At 40.9% G+C, this 27,681-nt stretch overlaps 1 protein-coding gene across 1 annotated transcript; it reads left to right on the forward strand.

Moving 5' to 3' along the window:
* The first annotated feature begins 1,256 nt into the window (after positions 1 to 1,256).
* gclc (glutamate-cysteine ligase, catalytic subunit) lies at positions 1,257 to 24,674 on the forward strand. The gene is made up of 14 exons (XM_042333364.1): positions 1,257 to 1,464; positions 3,305 to 3,418; positions 4,896 to 4,954; positions 6,105 to 6,241; positions 6,335 to 6,409; positions 9,664 to 9,780; positions 9,871 to 10,009; positions 12,843 to 12,955; positions 15,294 to 15,386; positions 16,519 to 16,623; positions 17,750 to 17,831; positions 19,169 to 19,272; positions 19,876 to 19,996; positions 23,678 to 24,674. The coding sequence occupies exons 1-14, from the start codon at positions 1,319 to 1,321 to the stop codon at positions 23,884 to 23,886; spliced, it is 1,614 nt and encodes a 537-aa protein (XP_042189298.1). The 5' UTR covers positions 1,257 to 1,318; the 3' UTR covers positions 23,887 to 24,674.
* Positions 24,675 to 27,681: the final 3,007 nt, after the last annotated feature.

Consider the following 27,681-nt stretch of genomic DNA (forward strand, 5'->3'; position numbering starts at 1 on the left):
CCCCCACACACACAGCCCCCCCCACACACACACAGCCCCCCACCACACACACACACACACACACAGCCCCACAGCCCCCCACCGCACACACACACACACACAGCCCCCCCACACAGCCCCACACACAGCCCCTACACACAGCCCCCCCTACACACAGCCCCCCCACACACAGCCCCCCCCTACACACAGCCCCCCCACACACACACAGCCCCCCCCCAGACACACACAGCCCCCCCCCCACACACAGCACCACACACAGCCCTCCCCACACGCACAGCACAGCCCCAGCACCACATCCACCATCATATACACAGCACAGCCACCAGCACCATATACACCACCAGCATGTTCACAGCACCATATACACCACCAACAAATACATATCTGTGTTGTCAATTTTTGTAAAATACGTGTATGCAAGGTTATTTCAGTTTTTCGTCATTTTGCTATCAAGTTATACTTGAGTTGTTGAAACATACGGGTAAGAGAATATTGAAGTAGTATACATATTATTGCACACTTAGACCTTTTACTCAAATTTCATATTTGAAAAATCTGCAAAATAGACCAGATTTTATAAAATTATCAAGTTTAATGGTACCTGAAGGGGAATTTCATATAGCATGATTTTGCTGATACGCCGGTGTTCCGCGGACCCATTCGCCAAAAACATAGTCCACCCGACTTGCAGTGTTTAAAAAAACACGAAAAAAAACAACAGTCTTCCAGGTCATTAGGTTGTTGCAGATGCCAATTCCTGCATTATGCAGTCATTTCAGAAATATCAGTGTCAGATTGAGAGAAATTTATTAACAAAGATTAAAAACTAGATTCAGTATGGCCAAATGCTGGGAAAGGAGGGTTATTAATCCATTGCCAATAACCCTCATGACGATCGCTCATGTTGGGGTTCCGTGATGGCCATTTTCTCAATCAAGTGGCTTTTCTTTATCGATGAGTGTCTCTTGTGGAGGCAGAGGGAAAGCATCATGATCATGTCGTCATCTGATACTCACAAGTATCAGAATTTTTCTCCCAAGTTATCTTTTCAATGAGTCTATTGAAGGACCCTTCCCTATTATCCTGATATGAGATCAGTTACGTCCGTATATACCAGAGAACCATGGGGCTGCCCTTGTATGAGTGGCCTGGTATTGTACTATGTAGTGCTTTATTGTTATTTGGGAAGCTACAGAAATCTGTAAAATGTTCTCTACTAAAAATTTCTAGTAATGAACTAAATGCAAGCAATATTGATTGTACTTGATGCTTTATTCAAAGCCATCCCACACTTTGGAGACCTGAATATGGCAGCTATATGATTGAAGGGACACCAGGACAACCGTATGGGGGAACTATGGCTGATTTTAACACTGTGGAAGCAAACATGAAATTACGTCGACAAGAAGTATTTTCACTTTTGAAAGATAATGAGACCATATGCAGCATCACAGCTTTCCCCAGGTTAGTATTTAACTTTTTATTGAAGTTTCAGTGAGCATGGATAAAGAGAGAAAATGGCAGCTTTAAATATTCGTATTGTAGCTGGTTTTAATTTGTTTTTGTTTTCAGTCTAAAAAAAATGTTAAATTCTACTTTTATCCACTTCAAATGTTCTTTTTCTTTGGCTTGTATCCCAGCATCTCTCTTACCAGTTTCACGCCTTGCTCTCCCACACCTGTTCACGAACCCCTCCAATTGAGTTTCTGTGCCGCCCACAGCACCGAAACAGCCCTGGTCAAAGTGACAAATGACATTCTGTCCATCAGTGACCAGGGATCTCTCTGCCTCTTCGTCCTCCTTGACCTCTCTGCTGCCTTCGACACCGTTGACCAGTCTATCCTCATCCACCGCCTCTCACCTCAACCTTCACGGTTCTGTACTTGAATTGGTTCAGATCGTACCTCCCTTCCCGCCTCCACTTCATCTCTACAAACAGCTTGTCCTGTAATCCCCACACCATCTTGTGCGGTGTTCTTCAGGCTCTGTCTTGGTCCCCTCCTCTTCAATATCTATATGCTCCCTCTTGGTGACATCATCTGCAGACACAGGATCAACTTCCACATGTATGTGGATGACACCCAACTGTATCTATCTCTCTGCTTCCACCCTTGACTCCAGGACCACTGATGTCCTGTCAGAATGTCTGTCAGACGTCAAGTAATGGATGAGAGTTAACTTTCTGCAGTTGAAAGTCAGCCTGACCGAGGCTCTCCTGATTGGCTCCCGTCAGCGCCTCCTCACCTCAGCGCGGACAGCATCACCATCCATGGTTGCACACTTCACCTCGCTAAGCCAGTCCGAAACCTTGGCATCTTGTTTAACCCTCAACTATCCCTTCTACCCCACATCCGTGCCGTGACCCACTCTGCCTTTCCCCACCTCCGCATCATCGTCCAGCTGCACCACTGTCTCACACAGTGATGTTTGACATCGGAAATATTTGACATATGAGAATGTACCATTAGAACTCACTGTTATAACTTGAGTTTGTGTATAAATCATTTGGGTTATAGCCCCCAACATTTCTTACCCTAAAAATCCTGACCCTTGACCATTGAAATCCATTGTCGCAAATCTCGCTTGAATTGGCATTGTTGCGCTTCAGAATGAGTTGGCTCAGCAACTGGTCTTGAAGAGCAATCGTGCAATTTAAAGCACCATTTGTGGTGATGGAACAGGCCATTTTTCTGCGCCTAAGCTCCGTAATATCACCATTCGTGATCAGTGGTGTCATAGTCCTGTAGCTCAGTGGTTAGAGCACTCGCCTTGCAAGCGAGACACCTGGGTTCAATTCCAGGCAGGGTGAAACCTTGGGCAAGTTTCCTTACTCCACACGCCTAATAAAAATCCCTCCAAAACAAATTATAAATTGCTCATTTTCAATCCACGACTGTTTGTGGGACATTGCTGTGCACAATTGGCTGCCGCGTGTCGCCCACACATATACGGTCAGTTCACTTTAAGGTCTATTCTGTGAGACGTCGAGAAGACGGGAAAAGCGCTATATCAGATGCAACGATTATTATTATTATAGTGTGGAAGTGCTGACTGGTGGCATCTCTTCATTGCTCCTCTTAAAAGTGGGTTGGAATTTTAAAGACCTGCCTAGCTACTTATAAGGAGCATCTACATTGTAATACAAGTCTTTTACTCTTCCAGTAGAAATTTTGATTTGGACATTAAATAAAACCTTTGCCTTTGTCGTACATTAAGATGGAAGGCACTGTAGCAACTTCTGTAACTAAACTGCGCAAATTGATTTAGAAAGTTTTGGTAAACATTTTGTATTTGAAATCTCTAGGTTGGGATGTCCGGGGTTCACACAACCTGAATACGATCCAAAGCCACTTGAATGGGGAGCATCCAAATCATTGTTCTTTCCTGATGAAGGAATTAATAAACATCCAAGATTCAGGTGAGCTTATAGTGACCTGTTACTAAATAAAGCGTCCCTATCCTCCCAACTCTTCCTGTAAAACTAAAATACTAATTTGAGTGGAAGTTTCTACTACTCATGTCACATTTCAGAATGCAACATTTTGAAGCATTGGAACAATTCAATTTTTTTTCTATACTACTTGGTCTACTAAGTTGAAACTACATTGCATGTACTTGAATTCAGGAAAGTATTTAGAGGTGCTTGTAGTAAAGTTAGCTATCTATGTTGGCTTTTAGTACAAAAAGATATAGTTATCTTTCAGTACATCTTTGGAATAAGAATGTGGGGAAGGGCAGATAAATCGGACTGAAAGGGTTGCCCTTAAAAGAACCAATGCAATTCTGTTCTATCCATTTCTTTGGTTCTACCTTATTTTGTCCTTCTTAATAAAATGACCTCATTGATAAATTTGGGATTTTGGGCACTGTCAATTTTTAAAAAAAATTCAATAGGGTCTGGATAATGAATTGACCCAATTACTGAATTCTGCACAAGATGAAGTTTAATATGTTTCAGCTTGAGTTACTGGGTAGACAGCACGATCAAAAATATTGACTAGAGTAATTTGTCACTTCTTTGGCTAAACTTTTGAATCGATTGATAGTGGAGTTAGATATGTCATGATTCTCTTACAAGCCCCAGTTTGGCAGCTTTTCCTTTGACGGAAAATAACCACTTTATTATTCTTAATTGCCTGCCTCCATATAAACAGGAAATTTTAATAGGAGATGGTTTATGTGAAACAACATAACAGATCTGGTGCAAACCCTGGACTGTTGGTGCCTTGAGACGTCCTCACGATATTTGATTATTCTGTATTTGGAGAATGGATTGCAATACTCTCATAGAATGAAAAATTCCAGGAAAGGTAGTTGCCTTTATTTTATCAGATTTAGGCAGGACTGATGATTCTGTTAGTGAATGGACTGTTGGGAATCAATTCGATATTTTAAATTTTGAAGATGAAATGACAACAACTGGCATTTACACAGTGCCCTTCACATGGGGTAGCTTCCTGGAGTTCTTCACAGTGGCTGAGTCTGACACCGAGCCAGAGGGAAGGGGGAGGTGGCTGTAAGCACGATCAAAAAGGAAGGTCTTTAGGCAGGATTTGACTATAGAGTATGAGGTAATATTTGACTTGTTACATGTACATGGGATCTTGATGGGCTTTTAGAAATATCTGCTGAATCTGTATGGCAAAAGATATCCGTTCAATCTCTATAGAAGGAATACTTAACTCAAAATACACAGATACATGATTCAGTGCCCTTTAACATTTTCACAACCTGAATTTCGAGCGAATTGTTTAGTTTTCAACTTTTCATGATGCTTTTATATGTTATGACGACTACATACAAATCCAGTCAAATGTAAGTTAAGCTAGAAGATGTAAGTTATGTTTACATACATATATAGATGTAATTTCAAGCTGTTGCTTTTCTTTTTTCAGCACTTTGACTAGGAATATCCGTCACAGGCGAGGAGAGAAAATAGCTATTAATGTACCAAGTAAGTCTATAAAATGTTATAAATTGTCTAAATTAACTTGCACATAGTTTCTAAAAAAATTTCCCTTTTCCCATAGAACCTTAATATAGTCAGCTATATTTATTCTTCCCAGCAAAGCAAATCACTTCACATTTCCTTGCATTAAATTTCATCTGCTGCTTTTTCTGCAACCATTGAGTTTTAACACTGCTGGTTAAACTCAAGCAATGCTTCCAACTCACGGATTTATATTCCCACGTCTTGGCTTTTGCCAACCTGCGCCTAATATTCTCTGGAATTAGGTAAACAGGTTGCATCCCTTCAGGGATTGATTGCGTTCCCAATTTGGAAATGACCATCTGTGGGTGCATGTATATGTAGAACTCTACCTGGTCTGGGTATTGCTGAGCATAGTGATGGGTTTCTGCAGGCATCAGACACCTAGCTGACCAAAAACAAATCGACCTATTTACACACTGATCTGGAGAGGTTTCATAATGCAGTATGTAATGTTCTTCCCTAACAAAACTTCCTCTAGCTCAGTGGTTAGAGTACTCGCCTCGCAAGCGAGAGACCTGGGTTCTGTTCCGGGCAGGATGAAATGTTGGGCAAGTTTCCTTACTCCACAAGCTTCTGTTTACCTAGCAGTAAGTAGGAATCCGGTTGTTAGTCGATTGGCGGATCGCTTTTCTGGGGATATTAATCCCTCAAAATAACAATAATAACTTGGTCATTCAATCCACGATTGTTTGTGGGACACTGCTGTGCACAATTGGCTGCCACGTTTCGCCCACAGATATACAATCAATTAATTTTACAGTATATTCTGTGAAGCTCTTCGAGACGTCTAGAAGACATGAAAAGCGCTATATCAAATGCAAGGATTATTATTATAATTATTAAAAATATAATAAGCCTGATGAAGAAATCAATTGTTTTTTTGTTAAGGTGAAATGTAGTCATCATATCCTGTTTTCTGTAAACTGTTTGGAGGAATTGTTTTTAAAAATAGGAGTCTAGAAATGAAATGCTCGAGATCCATGAGAGAAGATAATTATTGCACGTAAATATCTAGCCTCCTCATCCAGCCATAGCAGCAGTACATTTTCCTCATTTAGGTTTCAATGTCGCTTGTTATCTGGCTTTACGATGTGATGTTCCTCCCTTGCAGTCTATAAAGATAAAAATACTCCTTCTCCATTCATTGAAAAATTTATTAATGATGATGGAGAGGCAGCAAGAGAAGCAAAGACAGACCATATCTATATGGATGCTATGGGTTTCGGCATGGGCAATTGCTGTCTTCAGGTAAGTGTCTTGCAAAATTTGAAAGTAATAATTTCACTTGGTTACAGTATTCTACCATAATTTCCCACATATATCATATTTATTTCTTGACAGGTAACATTTCAGGCATGCAGCATCTCCGAAGCCAGGTATCTCTATGACCAGCTCGCGACAATTTGCCCTATTGTGGTAAGTGTAAGCTTATGTAAGAAACTAATTTGTGTAGGAATGCATTAATCATTAAAAGGTAATTCCAGTCTGGTTCTTAAAAATAAAGAACATTTTTATCTGATTGAAATACATATTGGAAAATTTAGGGATTGAGTAAGTAGGTCAGGACATTTAATAATGTGTGTTTGATATCAATGTCTAAAAGCACATCACAAAGAGTTTCTGTTAAGTATGGTGACTATTTGTAGGCAACTGCAGCAGCCAATTTGTGCGCAGGAATGTCTCATGAAGTGAACCGTGTCAGCTTGGCTCAGTGGTAGCACTCTCACCTCTGCGTCAGAAGGTTATTGTTTCAAACCCCACGTCAGGACTTGGAATCACATAATCTAAGCTGACAGTGCAGTGTAGTGCTGGGGGTGGTGTTGCAGTATTGGAGGTGCTGTCCTTCAGATGCAACATTAAGCTAAGATCACATCTGCCTGTTCAGGTGGACGGTAAAGATCTCATGGCACTATTTGAAAAGAGAAAGAAGTTTCTCTTGGTGTCCTAGTCAACAAATCCCCCAAATAAAATTGGTCATTCACTCCAGGACATCACTGAGCGCAAATTGGTTGCTAGGTTTTTCCCACAAAATACACAGTCAGTCCACTTCACACTATATCCGGCTTTGTGATGTCTCAATGACTTGATAAGGTGCTGTATCAAATGCAAGAATTATTATTGATGATAAATTTATCTAGAGGGTTATTGGCTAGAACAAGAAGTGATACCTCATTTTTACTAATAATATAATGGTATCTACTATAAATGGCAGAAATGGACCTCTGTTTAATAACATTCGAAGAACTGAACCTCTGACACTAGACTGCTACCCCAGCACCGCTTTTTTGTAGAGGGAAAAGTTCAAAGTCTTAGGGGTGAAAAAATATTATGGAGTCTTTACTTGATTTACTTGATTAATCTCTAGCATGACTTTACACTGGAATAGCACTTTTCGGAAAGAAAATACTGAACAAATGTAATCGGGAGTACCAAAGTGGAGAGTTATGAATATTGACGAAATATACGGGGATGGAAAAGGATGGTAAGGAAGGAACTGCGACAGGAAGCAAGAGAAAAAACATTTTGGTCATTTTCCAGAAAGCAGGGCCCTAATGACTTAAAGCTCAGTAACCAATAGTGGGCTGGACAGATGAAGAATGATAGACTGGAATCAGGGGAGCTGATTGGACTGGGAGGAGGTTGCATGGGTTCTTCTCAACACCACTGTCGATATAACCCCCTCCCCTCACTTGTATCCTCCTTCACCTGGTAATTATCTGTGGTCTCTCCATCTCTGATCACTTCCTTTCCCTTCCCAATTCACCCCCCTACCTTCATGACATCTACCCATTCCATCCCACAGTCGGGGAGTGGGGAAGCTTTCATTCTCTTTGCTGTGGAACTTTTCTGAAATCTGACTGACTTACGCCTCTCTTTCTGCTTCCAAGTCCATCTAAACACTTACCTCTTTGACTGTGCCTTCAACTATATTCCCTATTTTCCTTAAGTGTAGTTCTGTAGCTCAGTGGTTAGAGCACTCCTCTCACAAGGTGAGACCTAGGTTCAATTCCTGGCAAGGCGAAATGTTGAGCAGGTTTCCTTACTCCACACACCTCTGTTTACCTAGCAGTAAGTAGGAACACGATTGTTAGTCGATTGGCGGATCGCTTTTCCAGGGGTAATAATTCCTTCAAATTCCTTCGAGAAAATAATAAATTAATAAATTGTAGATTTATTAATTAATAAATTGTGGATTTGTGGACACTGCTGTGCGTAATTGGCTGCTGCATTTCGCCCACAAAATATACAGTTAATTCACTATACGGTATATTCTGTGAAGCACTTTGAGGTGTCTCGATGATGTGATAAAGGTGCTATATCATATCCAAGGATTATTATTGTTACAAACTGTTTTTAACCACGCCTGAATACTGAATTATTACAAAGGCTCATCCAGAAATATATTGAATAAAAAAAATCTGATTGTAAGTGGGAGCAATCCCCACCCTACGCGCACATAAAGTATTGGTACAATGAACAAATCAATAAGTACCTTTACTCTTTGATTAGCTTATTGGCCTGCTTGCCTTCCAGACATTGTCAAACATTGTAGTTAGACTGAGACATGCTACCACTCAGTGGCAATACTTAGTTACTGCAACAAAATCAAATACAATATTCATTCACAATCAGCAATAAGATTGTGAATGAATATTGTACTGGGTGAATCTGTATGCCATTAATAAATTAAGGAAATACTGCAACAAGTAATTTTGCAAAAAAATATTTGTTTTAGGTTTCAATCACCCAAACAGCTCGCACAGATCAGGAAGGGCCCAGGTTCATTTCTGTACAAAGGGAAGCTTTCTCACTGAATGAAGTTTCTCAGAGGTTGTAATGAAGCTGCTAAGTATGCAATAAAAACAGAAGTCGCTGGGACACTCAGCAGGTCAGGCATAGCTGAGCGTTCCTGGCGATTTCCGTTTTACTTCAGATTTCCAGTATCTTCAGTAGTTTGCCTTCTGCTAAATATGCATGTGTCCCTCGCTCCAATGACCCCTCCCCCACACACACACACAAACACACATACGGGTCAAATCAGTGCCAAATTAACCCTATATGCCACCATCTTTCTCCAGGACACTTTAAATTCTACTCTGTTTAACATTTATTAAACAAGACTGAGAAAGAATCCCCTTTATTATTAGTCAGGAAATTGGGAAGAATGTGAATGAGGAAGAATGCGGAGCCTTCAAAGAAGAATTGAATTATAAGCTGTTTTTTTCCTGCAAATTAATTTGCTTTGCTAATAATTCTAAGAATTTTATACAGGAAATACATTGAAGATTGTCTTCCAGAAGCAAACACTTGATTTTCACGATCAGTGTCACAATCAGTAATATGATTTGGATGACAATAGAACAAGAGGACGTAGGTTTAGAGTTACAAAAGGCAATTTCAGGACAGATACCTGGAAGTTTATTTTTGCAGAGCATAATCAGTGACAAGAACAGGTTGTCAGGAAAGGTAGTGGAGGTCAGGGCACAAGACTCGATCAAAAAGCACTTGATACAATGATGTGGGGGGGAGGTGGGGACACAACTAGGGTGGATGTTCTGGAGAGATGAGATTGGATGGGCTGAAGGGTCTTCGTGATTCAAACCGATTTTGTGACCATTTTTAAGAAAATATAGGTGTTGCAATAAATTTAGATGCATTATTCTTTCCAGATGGCCTTGAGTGCTGCCTCGCCAATTTATAGAGGTTATGTGTCTGACATTGACTGTCGTTGGGGAATAATTTCTGCCTCTGTCGACGACCGGACGCGAGAAGAAAGAGGTTTAGAGGTAACTGATAGGGAACATTTTTTAATAGATGTATTTTGTTTGTCATTTATTGTGAACAAGATAAATTTTGTGCTTTTTAAATATTCACAGCCTTGTAAGTACAGTAAGTACAGAATCAGCAAATCAAGATACGACTCCATTGATAGTTACCTCTCAAAATGTGGTGAGAAATACAATGACATAGAAGTAACAATTGATGAAGAAATCTACCATCAGCTTCGAGATGGAGGTAATCATAACAAATTATATATCATGGGACAATAACCATTGTAATGCAGAAATATATAAAAATGCTATACATTAATGTCCGGATGAAACTATGCCTGAATGGCATTAAACACTATAGTACCATGCAATTCAGTGGTATGAAAGAGCAACAGTCATGTAGGTTCCCAATAGCAACATTTTGCAGTTTCAAGTAGGCTAATGTTTCAAAGTGCTTTTCAGAGTCAGTAATTTGGAGGGACTAGGAGGGGTGACCAAAGGCGTGGTTGAATTTGTAGGTTTCTGGAAGGGATTCGAAGGCTGGAAGTGTGTAAGTTGGACTAATTCTGGAATGGAATTGCAGAGAGGTAAAGAATTTGGTCAATTACTATTGGTGGCGAAGGATATGGTCAGTTACTATTGGTGCTAAAGGTTTCCGCTGTTCATATAACCCTTTCTCATTCACCTATTACAAACGGAAATTCGTCAGCTGTTGGTCAGAGGGAAGGAAAGATAGAATCCAACAATGTTTTAAGAATTTTGTGCCTTCCACGACAATCTTAATCAGGTGATCTTTCCCAGGTCTGCTGTATGTAAATCCATATTGTGGATTATTCTTTTCTGTTGGCAACAGTTCAGGTTATATCCTACTTTGTTTCTTTTAAATTTATTCTTTGTTCTGGCTCAATTCTGGATTCTTATACAGGAAGTTAGAGTAAAAAAACAAAAAAAAATGTGAGTTTTTGTCCAAATTAGTCATTTGCCATTTTTGACAAGTGCATCTTAGAATAGGTTTGCTGAAGTCTGTCTTGAGACTGAGTCTCAACCTTGGTCGATACAAGTTCCTAGATTTAAACTTTTGAGAATATCTGTTATTTCTCAGTAATTTAATGTGGATTCTGTGCTTGTGAAACCGGCTCCCACATGTATATAAAGACTTGCAAATAACTTTTATTAGAAGGCAGTCCTAGTTACAACAATGTTTGATTGCTTTAGTTCAGAAAGAGCCCTTGTTCAATTTCTACACAGAAGCACACTTCTGGCTGTGAGTCGGAAAATTAATTAATCCTAAAACAAGGAGGTCTCTGAAATATTTCCCAAGAAAAATTATATGATTGTACTGGGACAGATAGGAATGGAAACTTGAAAGCACAGAACCCAAAGGTTGACCATGCAGGAAGATTTGTCGACCTTTCTATTCTCAATGTAAAAGGCAGCAGAAAGGTGAAGGAGGGGAGTGCAGTCAGACAAAGATATTGGAGACTTTTGACGAGGGTGATGTCAATGCTATGAGCAGATCAAAAATCTTGAGTAGGATCCTGAAAAACAAACTGCATAAGTGTTGAGATGATAACTTGTTCCAGTATCTTGACAAGAAAGGGCATCTTAGAGAGAAGGTGGAAGTTTCAGAAGTTAGAAGGGGGCATGGGTAGGTTTTGTAACCATTTGGAAGGGCAGATTGTAGTATTATGGAATTAATTTCTCTTATTTGACTTACTTTTGCTTTGAGTAATTTCCGTTCATTTGCACTGCAATCCTTCCTTGTTCTCAGTACATTAAACTCCAGTTTAATATGGATTTTTTTTTCAAATTGATTTTGACCTATCTGCATTGTTTGCAAGTTATGTACAATAATTATCCCACAATATTGCATTGCTAATTCTGTTTCCAAATTACCAAGTTCTTATGAGTAGACAATGTTTTCATTTTATGATTAAAACATAATAAATAGCCTTCCTACTCAGTGCATGATTCTGTGTTAGATTCAATTCTGGAATATTCTATGTAAATTAAAGGCTAGTTGTTGACTGTTCTGTATTTTGAAGAATTAATATTTAAAGCAATGAGAGAATCGCGAGCCACGATTTTGCTGTGGAAACCGCAACTTTTACCACACAACTTGTAATGAACACAGTGAGTATGTGCTCCTGTTGGACCAACTGCTTGTCCATCAACCCATTCTGCATTCATTGGACCATCATACCAATCTTGTGATAGAATAAAGTAGATTATTGTCCCATAAATTTACATTGCTAATTGTGTTACCAAATTACCAAATTGTTAAGTATACAACGTTTACATTTTTAATTAAAACATAATAAATAACCTTCCCCTCAATGCACTCGGTGTGGGATTCGGTGTTAGATTAAATTCAGTGACAGGCTATATAAATTAAGGGCTTGTTGTTGACTCTTGTGCTATTTTTAGGCTTGTGGTTGGTGGGAGTATAGGTAGTAAAATGTGGAGCATTTGGGGAAATGGATGGTCCAGTGAGAGTACAGGATGGGTTGATAGACAGGTGGATGGTTCAGTAGGAATGCGTGGTGCGTTGATGGACAGGTGGACGCTCCAATAGGTACTTGAACTTGAACTCACCCCTCCAAAATCACTTCAAAATGTGGCCACAACCTTTGGACCAAAAAAACGTGACTTTCTTAATATGTATTCTGATCAGTTTGTTCCATGGATATAACCGTTAAATTGTATCTTCAGAAGTATTAAAATTACACTGAGTGGATGTTGAGTTGTTGTTGCTGAATGTGCAGCACAAAACCACCAGATAGAACTATGTGAATACAGAAAGAAATGGGGCTTTTGTGAGTTAAGGATTGTAACCCAGAAAAATGCTTTACTTGCATTGTATATGACATCATTTATATTTGTCAAATGCTATCATGGACTGCTTCAACATCCATTTGTAGTAAGGCATCCTATAGCCTTACCCACAGTGTCCCTCCTATTGAAAAATAATGTAAAAATGAATAGTGAATTTGCTGGAATGTACATTCTAACTCGATATTCTTGAGCGACTCCAATGGTTACTTTTTTCCTAAGGGAAGTGAAAATGTGTTTTTCAGGTATTGATCATCTCCTGGCACAGCATCTAGCTCATCTTTTTATTCGGGATCCTTTGACACTGTATGCAGAAAAGATACACTTGGATGATGCAAATGAGTCTGACCACTTTGAGGTAATATCACGAGTATTGATGCTCTTTTTAGGTATGTGGTTGGTTGGATGGAGTGTTGATGGTAAAATGGGGAGCATTGATCCTCTTTAAGCATTGCTAAAAGCATTGACTGCTAGATTATCTGTTATCTATGGATAATTGAATCTGACAGGTACCTGAATACTGCTGCAAATCAAAGCAGTATCTACTGTGTGAACAGATCATTCCACTTTGAATTTAAAAAATTGTATTGATTCTGTTTGTTTAGAAGTGGTCTACATGATCTAAAAGTAACAATGTCACAAATTTCCCGCACATAAATGGTATCCCTCGTCTTAATGTTGCTTCAGCATCCAAGGCTGCACTCTCCACCTCTCAAAGCCAGTCAGGAACCTCGGCGTTTTGTTCGACCCTAAGCTGTCCTTTCAACCTCACATCCGCACCACAACTGGCACCGCCTTCCATCACCTCCGGAACATCGCCAGACTACGGCATTACCTCACCCCTCACACTGCTGAAACCCTGGTCCACGCCTTTGTCACCTCAAGGCTGGACTATGGGAACTCTCTCCTCGCCGGCCTTCCCGCCACCTCCCTCCACAAGCTGCAGGTCATTCAGAACTCTGCAGCTCGTGTACTGTCCCGCACCAGGCTTCGGGACCACATCACACCCACCCTCGCTCGCCTCCACTGGCTCCCCATCCCCCAGAGGATTGATTTCAAGATACTCAACGTCACCTATAAGGCCATCCACGGCCTTGCTCCCTCCTACCTCTCTGACCTACTATCCCCCTACCTACCTGCCTGTACCCTCCGTTCCTCCGGCTCCGGTCTGCTCCACATCCCCCGCCCCAACCGCCCTACCATCGGTGGTCGGGCCTTCAGCCTCTCAGCCCCCAGGCTCTAGAACTCCGTCCCCCCGTGCCTTCGCCTTGCTTCCTCCCTCTCCTCCTTCAAGGCCGGTCTCAAAACCTTTCTCTTTGACCGAGCCTTCAGCTCCCCTCTCGACTCTCTTCCCCCTCCTCGCTCCCTCCCTTCCCTCCCCTCACCCTGACCATTTCCCCCCTCCTTGCTCCCTCCCTTCCCTGCCCTCACCCTGACCATTTCTCCCCTCCTCGCTCCCTCACTTGCCTCCCCCTGACCATTTCCCCCCTGCTCGGGTCCTGACCCAACTGTGCAGCGCCTTGGGACGTCCTTCTGACGTGAAAGGCGCTTTATAAATGGAATCTTGTTGTTGTTGTTTAACTATATTGCCACTAACGTAATTCAATTTGAACTCATTCTTGCATTTTTTTGTAACTTAACTGTAGAGGATTGGGAGAAAGCATGAAACAGGAAAAGCCACTGGTCCGTTCCTCTCATAGAACACTTGTCATTTCATTTTGCATATATTTTCTGAGAGGGTTTCATATGGGTGACGGTTGAGAGTGAGGAAGGAGAAATGGGGCAAAGGAGTGTAGGGTGAGAGCAGTCATAGGAGCCTTGGCGGAAACATTGGGTACTATAGAAGGCATGGGGCGTGGGCGTGCTCGGGGACACGGGAGGAAGAGTCCGGGCAGGGCGAAACGTTAGGCAAGTTTCCTTACTCCACAAACCTCTGTTTACCTCGCAGTAAACAGTAACCCAGTTGTTAGTTGATTGGCGGATCACTTTACCAGGGGTAATGATCCCTTCAAAAAAAGTCACTCAATCCACGATTGTTTGTGGAAGTAGTTGGCTGCTGTGTTTCACCCACAAAATATACAGTCAATTCACTTTACAGTATATCCTGTGAAGCTCTTTGAGATGTCTCGAAAATGTGATAAGGCGCTACATCAGATGCAAGGATTATTATTATTAAAAGAAACATTAGGTCAGTTAGAACATAAGAACATAAGAATTAGGAATAGGCCATTCGGCCCCTCGAGCCTGCCCCATCATTCAATAAGATCATGGCTGATCTATTCTAACTCCACCAAGCTATTTTCTTCAATTGGCAATTTGCAGTCAACACTGTTCCAAACACTGTGGGTTATCTGTTCCAATCATCACCTAAAAGTTCTGCATCTTTTTAATCTCGACTCAAACGTTGAAGAAGTTCATTTCTGTTTTTTGTAATGTACAATTTTCAAACAACCCTCACTTTTGACGGTGCGATGCTCAAATAGGCTCACAAATGAGCAGCACAAGATAGAAATAACTTTCGACTTAGAATCTGTCTTTGATGTCTAAGCATGTGATGAGCCTTGCTAATCAGCTTTGAACTGATTAGTTGTTTACACAGATCAATATTCTGTCAATAAGCGAACAACAAAAAAAGTTTAGAAAAGTATAAAGGAAATAATGTGGAAAATTAAATATCACCTTTCTATTACTTATAGAATATACAGTCCACTAATTGGCAAACTATGAGATTCAAACCACCTCCACCAAACTCTGAAATTGGATGGAGAGTTGAATTTCGACCTATGGAAGTAAGTGTTGGTAATTTGCATGACGTTTTAAGATGTTCACCTTTATTGTGTAAAGCCACTGTAATATGAAGAATTGTAACCGGTTCCGGCTAAACATGCAGGGAAGCACCTGTTGTGAGGAGTACTGAATGGACCCAGATGGCTCGTCCTTCTCTCTTCCTCCAGCCTTCTGGGAAATTGTTTAATCACTACATGGTATGCATTGCTGAAATTAATGATTTTGTGTAGCACCTTGAGAGTGAACATCTGTTCCACAGTTGGATGCAATAACTGTGAACACAGAAAATTTAATATTGTAGGTAACTGCTAATCAGGCATAGGCAAGTATTGTGTTTGTGTCTGCCCACTGCTCTCCCAGGGGAATGGTTTATGCCCTTCATGGCCTTGCTCCTCCCTACCTCTGTGACCTGCTGACCCAATATCAACCTGTCCGCTCCCTCCGCTCAGCGGGTTGTAGCCTGCTCCACGTGCCCCGCCTGGCCCGCTCCAACATTGGTGGTTGGCCTTCAGCCTTTCTGCCCCCACTCTATTGAATTCCATTCCACATTCCCTTCGCCTCGTTCCCTCCCTTGCCTCCTTCAAGGTGCGTCTCAAACCCTCCTCTTCGACTGAGCCTTCGGCTGCCCTCCCCGATCCCGACCCCCAACTCGGATCCAAAACCGTGACTGTCCATCCAGCGCCTTGGGACATCCTCTCAATGTAAAAGGCACTGTAAAAATATAATTTTGTATTGAAGATCTAATAAACTATTCAGGGTTTGCTCAGGATGAGGCCTTACAGAAGAACAAGGTGAAAGGGAGAATTATTTTATGTTTCCTGTTTTTGATTGTGGACAATGTTTGATATATGAACCATGTTTCTAGTTCTTCATTTTTGCACATGAATGCTTTTGAAAGTAGTTCAACATTCACACCATAATACATATATTATAATGTATATAGGATGAATGAAACCTTGCCCTCACTTAGTAATCTAATAGTAATTTGCAGGAACTATGCACAAGATGTGTTGCATTATTGAGTACTGTTCAGTAATGTATTAGACATTGGTATTGAATGTTAAAGAACTAGTATTGTCCTCAACACTGAATACAGTACAGGAACCTGACTTTTACACCTGTATTGATTGACAGGTGCAGTTAACAGATTTTGAGAATTCTGCATACGTGGTCTTTGTGGTATTACTGACGAGAGTGATTCTTTCATACAAACTGGATTTCCTCATTCCACTCTCAAAGGCAAGTTTTTATTCAATTTGGGCTATGATGGAATTGTCACATTCAGCATTTGGAGATGAATGTAATGCAGTAACTAGTATCCCATGGGGAGGCAACCACTTGGGTATGTTGGAAATAGCTAAAGGTAAAGATAAAAGATAAATATTCCCGGAGTTGAGGGATGATGGTACACTATTATCTGATGTAGATCCTCCCAATGACTTCTCTTACAAACGTCTTCTGGCTTTGGAGAGAATTACAGCATTTTTTTAAAAAAAAGTCTGTCACGAAATTTAATTAATTTATTAAGTGTGATTTAGACCTTGAAGCAGCTGTGTTCTTTCAAATTGTATTTGTGTAACTTACCAACCAGCAATGCTGTGACATACACCTACAGTGTTAGTAATTATCATTAAATTGTATCATTAAACACGGACAAGGCCATCTCAGACCACTTCCTCATCCCCTCTCCTCCCACATCCCCCTACCCTCTTCCAAGCCCACCACCATTTTTTTCCGCCCCAAATTCCTCACAAATGCCCCCTCTTCCTCGGACCTCCTGTCCCTCTGGCCCTCCACCCTCAGCGATCCTAATGCAGCCATCAAGCTGCTGAATGACAGTCTCTCCACAACTTTCAATTCCCTAGTTCCCCTGAAATCCAGGGTTGTTTTGAAACCCACGTGCACCCTCCGGCCCCCCCATCAGAGGTCACGCTTTAGGCCACTACGCCCCAAAACTCTGGAACACTCTCCCTCAATCCCTTCGCCTTTTCCCCTCTCCCCTTTTTCAAGTCCCGCCTGAAAACCTTCCTCTTCGACCGTGCTTACGGCTACCTCCCTTCCCCCGGCCAGGAGTCCGGCTCTGCCACTGTTAAGTGCTCTGAGATGTTATCCTGTATGGAGGGCGTTATATAAATGCGAGTTGTTGTTGAAGTTGTTGTAAACCTCTCTTACTCTCCCCCTCCTGCCCCCCCCCCCACCCCTCCAAAACTTAACGTATAATTGTAGCTAAAAAACATTTCTTGGGTTTGCATCATGGATCTGTTCAGTATAGTAAATTTGTACATAACCACAAATATTTATTTTATTGCAATGTAATGTGCAGTATTATTTCTATTATTCTAATGATGCTTGTTTGCTGAATTAGGTGGATGAAAATTTGAAAGTGGCTCAGAAGCGTGATGCTGTACTCCAAGGATTGTTCTACTTCAGAAAAGAAATCCATAAAAGTAGGAGCACTTAGTTTTGTTTAATGATTGTAGTTATAGTGCAAAATGATTGAAAGCTCTATCACTGATGGGGTGATTGGGCAGTGGAAATGAAGCAGGCTGGTGTTTGCTGAGAAGATGTAGCAGCCAGGACAGTGGGGTCACAGAAGGATTTGAAAGTGAAGATGAGGATCTTGAAGTGAACCCGATAGGGAGTTAATGGAGCCAGAGTCTCATGAGCAGAACACTGGTGTCAGCCTGGCTCAGTTGGTAACCCTCTCGTTTCATAGTCAGGTTGTGGGTCCAGGCAGGACAAGGTGAAACATTGGGCAAGTTTCCTTACTCCACACACACACGCCTCTGTTTACCAGCAGGAAGTAGGAACCCAGTTGTTAATCGATGAGGAATTCTTGGAGTCTTCAATCCTTGGAAAAGAGAGGTTGACCTCGCCAACACTTACATGCATTAAATTGGCCTTTCATCTCATGATGGCAAAACCTTGGGCAAGTTTCCTTACTCCACATGCCTAATAATAATCCCTCCAAAAAACAAAACAATAATAAATTGATCATTTTCAATCCACGATTGTTTCTGGGACACTGCTGTGTGCAATTGGCTGCCGCGTTTCGCCTACAAATATAGTCAATTCACTTTACAGGGTATTCTGTGAAGCTCTTTAAGACGTTTAGAAGATGTGAAAAGCGCTATATCAAATCCAAGGATTATTATTATTATCATTAAGTCCGCTTTTGAACTTTGTCTTAGCTGACTCCATTGCAATGCTGGGAGAGTGTGCCGTGTCCTTCAGATGAAACAGTAAACTGTGTCTGCATGTTCAGGTGGATGATCTTCAACAAGTATAATTTGAAAAGAGAAGGTAGTTTCTCCCAGTGTCCTGGCCAACAATCCTCCAGATAAAATAGGGCATTCACCTCATGGCTGTTTATGGGACACTGCTATGGCCAAATTAGCTGCTGCATTCATCTACAAAACAGTCACTGTACTTTACAATATATCCTGTGAAGCGCTTTGGGACATCTTCCTGAAATGAAAGGTGCTATACCAAATGTAAAGATTGATATTATTTTGGCGGTATAGAAGAGTGAAAAGCCACAACCTGCAAGGCGATCCTGTTAAAGTATAATATGCAGGACATACAGAAAGGCATCATACTTGAACATTTAAGAAATTCTTAAAGTTGGTTTTGCAGGTGCTGTAGGTATATGTTTAGCTGGTGTCTGATACAGAATATCTTCTACAATTTTTTCATGAAGGCTTTATTTAATTAATGCTAATTATGAAAATGATCATTTGCATTTAAAACCTTATAAAATCTGATTTGTTCCTTTTTGTCCCAGCTGGAAACCCAGTTGTCGATGGCTGTAGCAGTTCACACAATGGGATTGATTCAGATACAGAAGATTACACATTAATGACCATAGATACAATCATTAATGGAAAGGTAAGTGCAATTATGTACTTCAAATTTGAACTGAAGAAATGGTGCCTTTAACTTTGGATTATCTGTATCGAAAAAACTACTGTTCACCACTTGTGGTAAACGTTCTTTGTCCTCTACCCTTGTAAAATGATTTATTATTGTTACAACTGGAAGGAACAAAAGCTGCTGTGTAATTCAGATATGACTTTTATACAATCTGTACTTCTCCAAGGTGGGCAGGAGACAAATTGTTCCTTTCCAGTGACTTACACTCCCCCTCACTAGACGCGGAGATCTAGTACTCTTATTTGGCTCTTAAAATCCAGATCTGGCCAAGTCAGATCTAGTACAGTAACTTCCAACAAAATGGTGGTATTAAAAGGTCATGCGACATAAAGCTTTAAATGTTTGTAATTCAGGATCAGATAGTGAAATGTACACTTTGGAAATTCAGGTGTCTCAATAACCCACGTAGATGAGTCAATAACATGAAAAAGAGGGATTAAAAGCAGGTGTTTTCAGAAGGTCCAATAGCCTTTATTATACTAAAAATGTCTTGTATTCTTAAGTAAAATTTATATTTGAGTTGGTACCTATTTTCTAACTGTTCTGATCTTTTTGCAGGAAGGTGTTTTTCCAGGTTTAATCCCAATTATAAACTGTTATCTCGAAAACATGGAAGTAGATGTGGAAACAAGATGCAGCATTTTGAACTACCTTAAGCTGATCAGAAAGCGAGCTTCGGGTAAGATTGCACCTTGAATTTAACATTTGGGTGTTCGTATATCAACCCAGTCATTTAAAAGGGTGACGACCATATCTGACAAATACAGACCCATAGCCAGATATTTATTTTTTCTTCAATTCTTAATTCTACAAATGCCTTTTTCGGGACTTGCCAGAACATTGCTCCCGTATCTGGGTATATTCTAATTATCGTTGCAGGTCAGATGGTTGGCGTATTCAAGATCTTTGTTGGGATTTCAGCACATATTCTAGAGTTCAATGCTCCATGACATTATTTGCATTGCTATATAAATGCAAGTTGTTGTTCTAGGCATACACTCCAGGGGGAGTTACATCATTGGTTTTTCAGTTGAGGCACTAAATCAAGGTCCCATTTACTTGTTTGTCATGTGAACATAAAAGATACCATGGTTCGATTTGAAAAGAGAAGGGGGTTCTGCTAATGCCCTGATCAGCATTCCATTAAATAAATTTGTCATTCATCTCATCACTATTTTTGGAAATTTGCTGTACATAAAATTATTGCTGTTTGCCTCAAAAAATACATTTGACAGTAATTACTATAAAGCCGTTGAGGGTTTTCGACCTGTTTTCATGCAATGTATTAGATACACATTTTCTTTTCTTTAGTATAGTCCACTAAGGGACTCAACCCTTCACCTGCTTTCTCAATGTAATCACCTCAATCATCTCAATGTAGTTGGAACATCTTGATGCTGCCGACTGGCACAACGAGGGATTGCTTTCGTTATGTTCTAGGCCGGAGATATTGTGGAATCCCCCCTTGCTATTGAAGCCTAATAAAGATCAGTTAGAAGTTAACCCATGAGTTAAGTATGTGCTATTCCACTTGTAGGGTTAGCCAGATATCTTACACATTCCACCACTGCTTATGATTTTGCAAACCAGTGTTCTACAAATTTGTGCCACTTAAGCATAGAAATTTCTCAGGCATGGATTGCACACTCCCTCCCTGAAGGAATGCATCGTTCACCTAAATCCGGAGAGTGTTAGTCACAGGTTGGCAGGAACCAAGGCTCAGGACCACAAAGTGTGGCTTGGGGACTGCTGGAGTTAACCAGCTGAAAGTGAGTGAACTGTCTGCTTCTTTCACTTAGTGGGACCCGTCCTGTTTCACGTCCTTAACCCTTCCCACCATCGGCAGTCAGGCTTTCAGCATATTCTGCCTTTGGTCATCTCTCCCCTCCCCATCTCCCTCAGTTTCCACCCCAGTGCCAAGCCAGGACTGTCGAGCACCTTGAGTCATCCTCCCAACGTGAAAGGTGCTTATAAATTTCTGTTGTACTAACCATGGCTTGACATTGAGCCTCTGCTTTGGGGTAAAGAGGGGCAGATAAGGCAGATGCAATGCATCAGGCTGAGTGATGGGAGCAGCTGGATGGTAGGAGATCACAGAAGTAGGATGAATCAAGACAGCGGAGGGATTTGAATGTGAATTTGAAAATCTTGAATTCAGTTCACTGGAGATGATGGGGATGATTGACTCCAAGAACTTGGTCCAGGAGAGGGCACAAGCTGCAGAGTTCTAGATTGTCTCCAACTCGTGTGGGGAGGAGCTGCGGCATCTCGTGAGTAGGAATGGCATGTGAGAAATGGCGCGTGATGAAAGTGGGTGTAAGTTTTAAGGATAGTTGGAGATTGAATTGAGACACTCAAGTTGTGCACTGGCTCTGTGAGGTGGATTGCAGAGGAATCAGTGAAATCCTGTAGCTCAATGGTTCGATTCCCGGCATGGCGAAACCTTGGCAAACTTCCTTACTCAACACGCCTGATAATAATCCCTCAAGAAAAAAGAACAATAATAAATTGGTTATTTCAATCCATGGCTGTTTGTGGGATACTGCTGTGCGCAATTGGCTGCCATGTTTTGCCCACAAATATACAGTCAATTCACTTCACAGTATATTCTGTGAAGCGCTTTGAGACATCTTGAAGACCTGAAAAGTACTATATCAAATGCAAAGATTATTATTATTATAAAAATCACTAACTGCCAATGAACCTTCTATTTCAATGACCAATGGTTTGATTTTCAACAAGTGGCATCTGATGGTTTCATTCTCTAACCAGATTTATTTAGATCTTTTCTCTCAGTATAAATCATTAAATGTGGTAGAGACACTATGCATGTTTGACATTCTGGTGATCACTTGGTACTTGAATCTACTTGTTCTGTGGTGACAGATCAGTGAGGTTTAATAGAAGGAAAACCAACTTTCAAATACTTGCTAATAAAAGAGCAGATATGGTTCAGTGACCCCCAGTACTCTGATGACATACAGTGCAATGTTATTTTGCATCTTTATAGCTCCTTTCACGTCAGGAGGATGCCTCAAAGCAGTTCAGATTGCCTGCTGGGCACCCTAGCCGGGCATGATTCTTACAGGGCAAGACTAGAAGAGACCGTTGCTTAAACACGGTTAACGTGACTCATCCTACTCTGACTTTCTCCAGCTCAGCAGACACTGGCCTGCTTCACATTCCCTCCCTGCCCACCCCACCATCAGCGGTCAGGCCTTCAGCCTTTCTACCCCCACTCTCTAGAACTATTCCCTAGCCTCCTTCACGGTCCGTCTCAAGACCTTCCTCTTTGACCGCAGCTGTGGTCATCTTCCACCCACAGCCCCCTTGGCCCCTGGCTCGAATTCAACTCTCAGCTCAGGTGCAAAACCTCGACTGGCCAGCGTTGTGAGACGTCCTTTTGACATGAAAGGCGCTATACAAATGCAATTTGATGAATTTCTAAGAAAAGCATTCAAACATTCTAAGAGAAATCCAAGAATGCGTAGGAGTAGAAAATACCTCTGATCCCTTTGGCTGGTCCTGAAGTAAATGAAAATCCAATTCCTACTCTTATACCCTACAATCAATTTTGCCAAAGAGCTATCCAATTCCTTCAGTTGGTTGATTCAATCTCTCCACCACCTCTCTGGGTAATCTATTCTACCTATTCACCACTGTGTAAGGAAATTGAATCCAGTTGAAATACTATGCCCACTGTTATTGCAATCAAATCACTTTTAATACATACAATGTGATGTGCTCGTGATATGTTATCTGTTTTACTCATCATCGAAAACTCAGGCTGAATATCCTTGTGCAGGGGCCAGATGTTGGCTCAATATCCAGGCTCTTTGAAGCCATTTGTAAGACAATAGACTGGAGCAGCACACAAGGTTTCACTTAGCATTATTGATGTGTCAGCTTTGGGTGACAAAGTGCTCCAATGAAGCTGACCTGAAGCGTAGGTTCTTAAAGCCCTGGTATCTAGCCTTGGATGCCATTTGTATGTGGCGGCCCAATAAACAGAATGGTAGATGACTTGCCATTGGTAGTCTTCCTTATGTTCTATAAAGGTTCAGCTTTAAACAGAGCTGTATTCCTGCAACACTGCAATATAATTTCCTAATGACTAAAGCAATTAAAAAATATCAAAAATATCAGTGAACAGATGGTGAAGGTTACATAGCACAAATTGTACATTTGGGCAACAGCAACAAATTACATTTGTACAGCGCCTTCACGTCAGGAGGACGTCCCAAAGCACTGGACAGTCAAGGATCCACAGAAGTCTATTAAACTGGCCTGACAATAATGACAAATTGAAACTTGCTTGAAATGCTTGAGTCATGGAAATTTGTGACCTATTTTTTTACAGGAGCGCTGATGACTGCAGCGTGTTGGTTGAGGAAGTTTGTTGCTAATCACCCTAACTACAAGCAAGATAGTGTTGTAAATGAAAAAATCAACTTTGACCTGATTACGAAATGTGACCAAATTGCAAAAGAGATATGTAACTGCCCAGAACTGATTGGAGAACCTGTCAGCAAGGCCAAACATTCAGAAGGCATGACTGGCGCTGTTTAATATCATGTAATTATAGTTATAATACTCTCTGTTGTGAACTGAACAACTTTGCATGGTGCAGAGACCAAACATGCACAAACTAATGAACAGGGCCAACCATGTAAATTAAATCTATTTTGTTGATTAATTAAAATCAATGCCGGCCTGTGCATTGAAGTTGTTGGGTGACGTGTAAGCTACCTGTACATATAATATAAGGTTTTTAAAATTAACAATGTATTTTTAATAACTCTGTATGTAAACTTGGTTGTTGCACAAATTCTGCTGTAGATACAAATGGAGATCTGTACTTTGTATATAATTTTCTTACCAAAAATTCCATTGCTATTTGTTCATTAGCTTTGTAAATGTACTGAGTTAAATTGTTTTGGATCATGTAAGAATAAATGATGAACTCGGTAGATGTTATATTGAATGTTTTGTTGACTGACTAAAATGAATACATTAATTTAGTGTTTGTGTTCACGTTGTGTGTGCAACATTACATGAAAATGCATTGTGCTATTCAAGAATATTTACAGTGTGTAAGGATTTGGGCGTAAAAAAATAGATGAAGGGGAGTGTGCTTGATTGCATTGTTTTAATTGAGGTAATTTAGTAAATGTTTGGTTTTCATGGTGAGAATGAAATTGATCAAGGAGATGAAATTGTAAGTGTAATTTTAATAAATAGATGTATTCTGGAAAATTAGACATTGGACTGAATACTGTACCGAGTTGCACTAATATTCACTAGAAGTTTCAGATTTTTCTTGGTGTTAATAAAAAAGATCACTCCTTGTTTGAGAAGGCTTGTGTCAGAGATTATCTGGTTCATTTCAGAAAATTAACAGCAACTCTGGTCATCATTTCTTTCCTGTGGTTGTGAGCCATATGCCTGTTCTGGTATTTTTGTTTTTGTGGTGTTTTGAGTTGAATCTGTTCAATGTCTAATTCCTGACACTGTAGCGTTGAAGTATTTTGTGACTGGTCATTAGAAGTTACCTACGACTTCTTTCAAGGTGGCTTTAATTGATGTCTGCCTGCATTTACACATCATACCCCTGGTCAATGTACTGTGGAGGAAGTTGTCCTAACACAGATGGTACCAATTAAATTTGCAAGTGTTTGGTCAAAGTTTCTATCGAATTTGGTATCTTTAGAGGTATTCATTGTGCAGGCTAAGTGTCAGCCTGGTTCAGTTGGTAGCACTGTTGCTTTGGTTGTGGGTTTAATTTCCCCCATTAGGTCTTTGAGCTCATTGCCTAGACGGGAGGTCCCAGCACAGCAATGTAGGAGAGTTGCGTTATCAAAAGTGTTGTCCTTCAGATAAGATGTTAAACCGAGATCTGGGTGGATGTCAAAAGATCCCGTGGCACTATTTGAAAAGAGAAGGAAGCTTTTTGCCCACAAAACACATAGTCAAAACTACTTTACAAAACCACTTTACGATATATCCTGTGAGGCGCTTTGAGATTTCTTGGTGACGGAATAAGATGCTATGTCAAATGTCAGGATTGTTATTATTTCTCCGGTGTTCTGGCCAACAATCCCCAGATTGTTTTTTTAATTGGTCATTCAATTCCCAGCTATTGCTGTGCATGAATTAGCTACCACTTTTGCCTACAAATAGTCACTGCACATTACAGGAAACTGCAAAGCACTTAAGACATTTTGATGTGATGAGGAGCTATCTCAAATGCAAGGTTTAAATATGTTTTGACACTTCTTACCTCGGAATAACAGATGTTTTCAAGCAAATATTGATAGAAAATAGTTTTTGGTTATAGCTTTGAGATCCTGGAATGAGAGATTCTTCATGTATAAATCTTTGTTACTGACTATTCCATGATTGTAACTTTAATTTATGGCTGTGCTGATCCACGTTTATTCACAAAACGAGGCAGTTGAAAGTGCCAAACCTTCTGTTTTATCTTCTATTATAAGTGTCCTTGGGAGATTTCAGTATAAATCTGAGTGTCTTTAGAAGAGAAAATGGAAGATGATCCTTTTGCTCATTGAATGTCTCCTTGAGAAGGTTTTGTTCAACTAAAGTAATTATATAAATTAATTGGATACATCTGCCGCTGAAAATTTTTGTAGACATGGTGGTCCCTTCTAAATTCTCTGGGATTCCTAGATACTCCTTCCCTTCCGATCATATAAAATCAATATTAATACGTGCATCAGATGTAGCATCTTATCACATTTCACAGGATTTTTACTGTAAAGCATGGTACTTATTTTGCAAGTAACAAATTGCATTTGTATAACGGTTTTCATGGCAGGAGGATCTCCCAAAGCGCTGGACAGTCGGGGATTCACACTCGAGCTGGTGGTTGGGATCAGGAGGGGTAGAGGGCGGGGAGGGTAGGGGTAGGAGAGTGACCCAAGGCACGGTCAAAGAGGAGCATCTTGAAGAGGCAAGGGAGGGGCTGAGGTGAAGGGAATATGGGATGGAGTTCCAGAGGGTGGGGGCAGAGAGGCCGAAGGCCCGACTGCCAATGGTGGGCTGGGTGAGGCGGGCGATGTGAAGCAGGCCGGAGCCCACTGGAGAAAGCGAGCAGGGTGGTAGACTGTTATGAAGTCGCAGAGGTAGGAGGGAGCAAGACCATGGAGGGCTTTGAAGGTGAGGACCAGGATCTTGAACTGTATCCTCTGTGTGATGGGAAGCCAGTGGAATCAGGCGAGGATGTGGGTGATGGGGTCACGGAGCCTGCTGCGTGAGAGGACACGGGCTGCAGAGTTCTGGATGATCTGCAGCTTATGGAGGGAGGAATGGGGGAGGCCGACAAGCAGGGAGTTTGTGTAGTCGAGCCTGGATGTAATGAATGTGTGGATGAGGGTCTTAGCGGTCTGCGGAGTGAGACAGTGGCAGAGACGGAAGAAGTTGTGGAGGTGAGGAAAGGAGGAGCGGGTCATGGTATGGATGTGGGGCATGAAGGACAGTTGAGAGTTGAACAGGATGCTGAGGTGCCATATTGGCAAACATTTGGGTCCAACATAAAGCTTGGTGGAAAGAAAGCTGAACCTTTAATTAATCGACTACTTGCAGAAACAGTTTTGTAAAATAATTCCAACTGAACTGTTCATCTTTGCTGTCTCATGTTAAATCTGTGCCTTTTTGTAGAACTTAGGGTTATCCAACGTGTTTGGGATCAGTTTATCTATACCGCATACAATCTTAAAAGTTCAATAAGATCTTTCCCTGAGCCGCCTATTCAGAATTTCTCTCCCAAAGTGATCTTTTTCTTCCATTTGATGGCTTACTTATTTAATTTGTGCAATCTGATAATTACTACGTTCTGGATGAAAATATTTGGGTGGAGAATTGTGTTAGTATAAACACAATATATACACAATAGAGCACCAGTAAGGACTAGCTAGTCCTGGGTTGTGCATTTATTGTACATCTTTGAAAACAATGTTGTTTTCCCATTGAGGGAAGGAGGGTCGGGATAGAGGGGAACGTTGGGTAATTTTGGTCCAAGTAGCTACATTATATAGTCAATTCACTTTACAGTATATTCTCTTCCTATCCTCCCTGACCTCCACCCTCCCTGATCACAATCCCCTCTGGGTTGTCCAGTGCCTTGGGACATCCTCCTGACATGAAAGGTGCTGTACAAATGTAATTTTGTATTTTTTTTTGTTCCTCAACCATCTGCAGATTCCTTGATTTTACGTGTACAAATGACAATTTGTTGGTTCCAGAAAAATCTTCATTCCTCCAGAAAAGGGTTTGCAAATCATTAAAAGGGGCTGTGCAATCTTTAGATGTATACGGCATCAGGTGGATGAAATTCTAGCTCCAACA

This window comes from Callorhinchus milii, unplaced genomic scaffold, assembly GCF_018977255.1.
Source record: "Callorhinchus milii isolate IMCB2004 unplaced genomic scaffold, IMCB_Cmil_1.0 Scaffold3, whole genome shotgun sequence".
Classification (NCBI taxonomy): domain Eukaryota; kingdom Metazoa; phylum Chordata; class Chondrichthyes; order Chimaeriformes; family Callorhinchidae; genus Callorhinchus; species Callorhinchus milii.

Bases quoted from the DNA above. Each gene is read 5' to 3' on its own strand.
- gclc (XM_042333364.1), top strand. From the start codon at position 1,319: ATGATTGAAGGGACACCAGGACAACCGTATGGGGGAACTATGGCTGAT. The intron at 16,624-17,749 runs GCAAGTTTTTAT...TTGCTGAATTAG, and splicing joins TCCTCATTCCACTCTCAAAG to GTGGATGAAAATTTGAAAGT. The intron at 19,997-23,677 runs GTAAGATTGCAC...ATTTTTTTACAG, and splicing joins GATCAGAAAGCGAGCTTCGG to GAGCGCTGATGACTGCAGCG.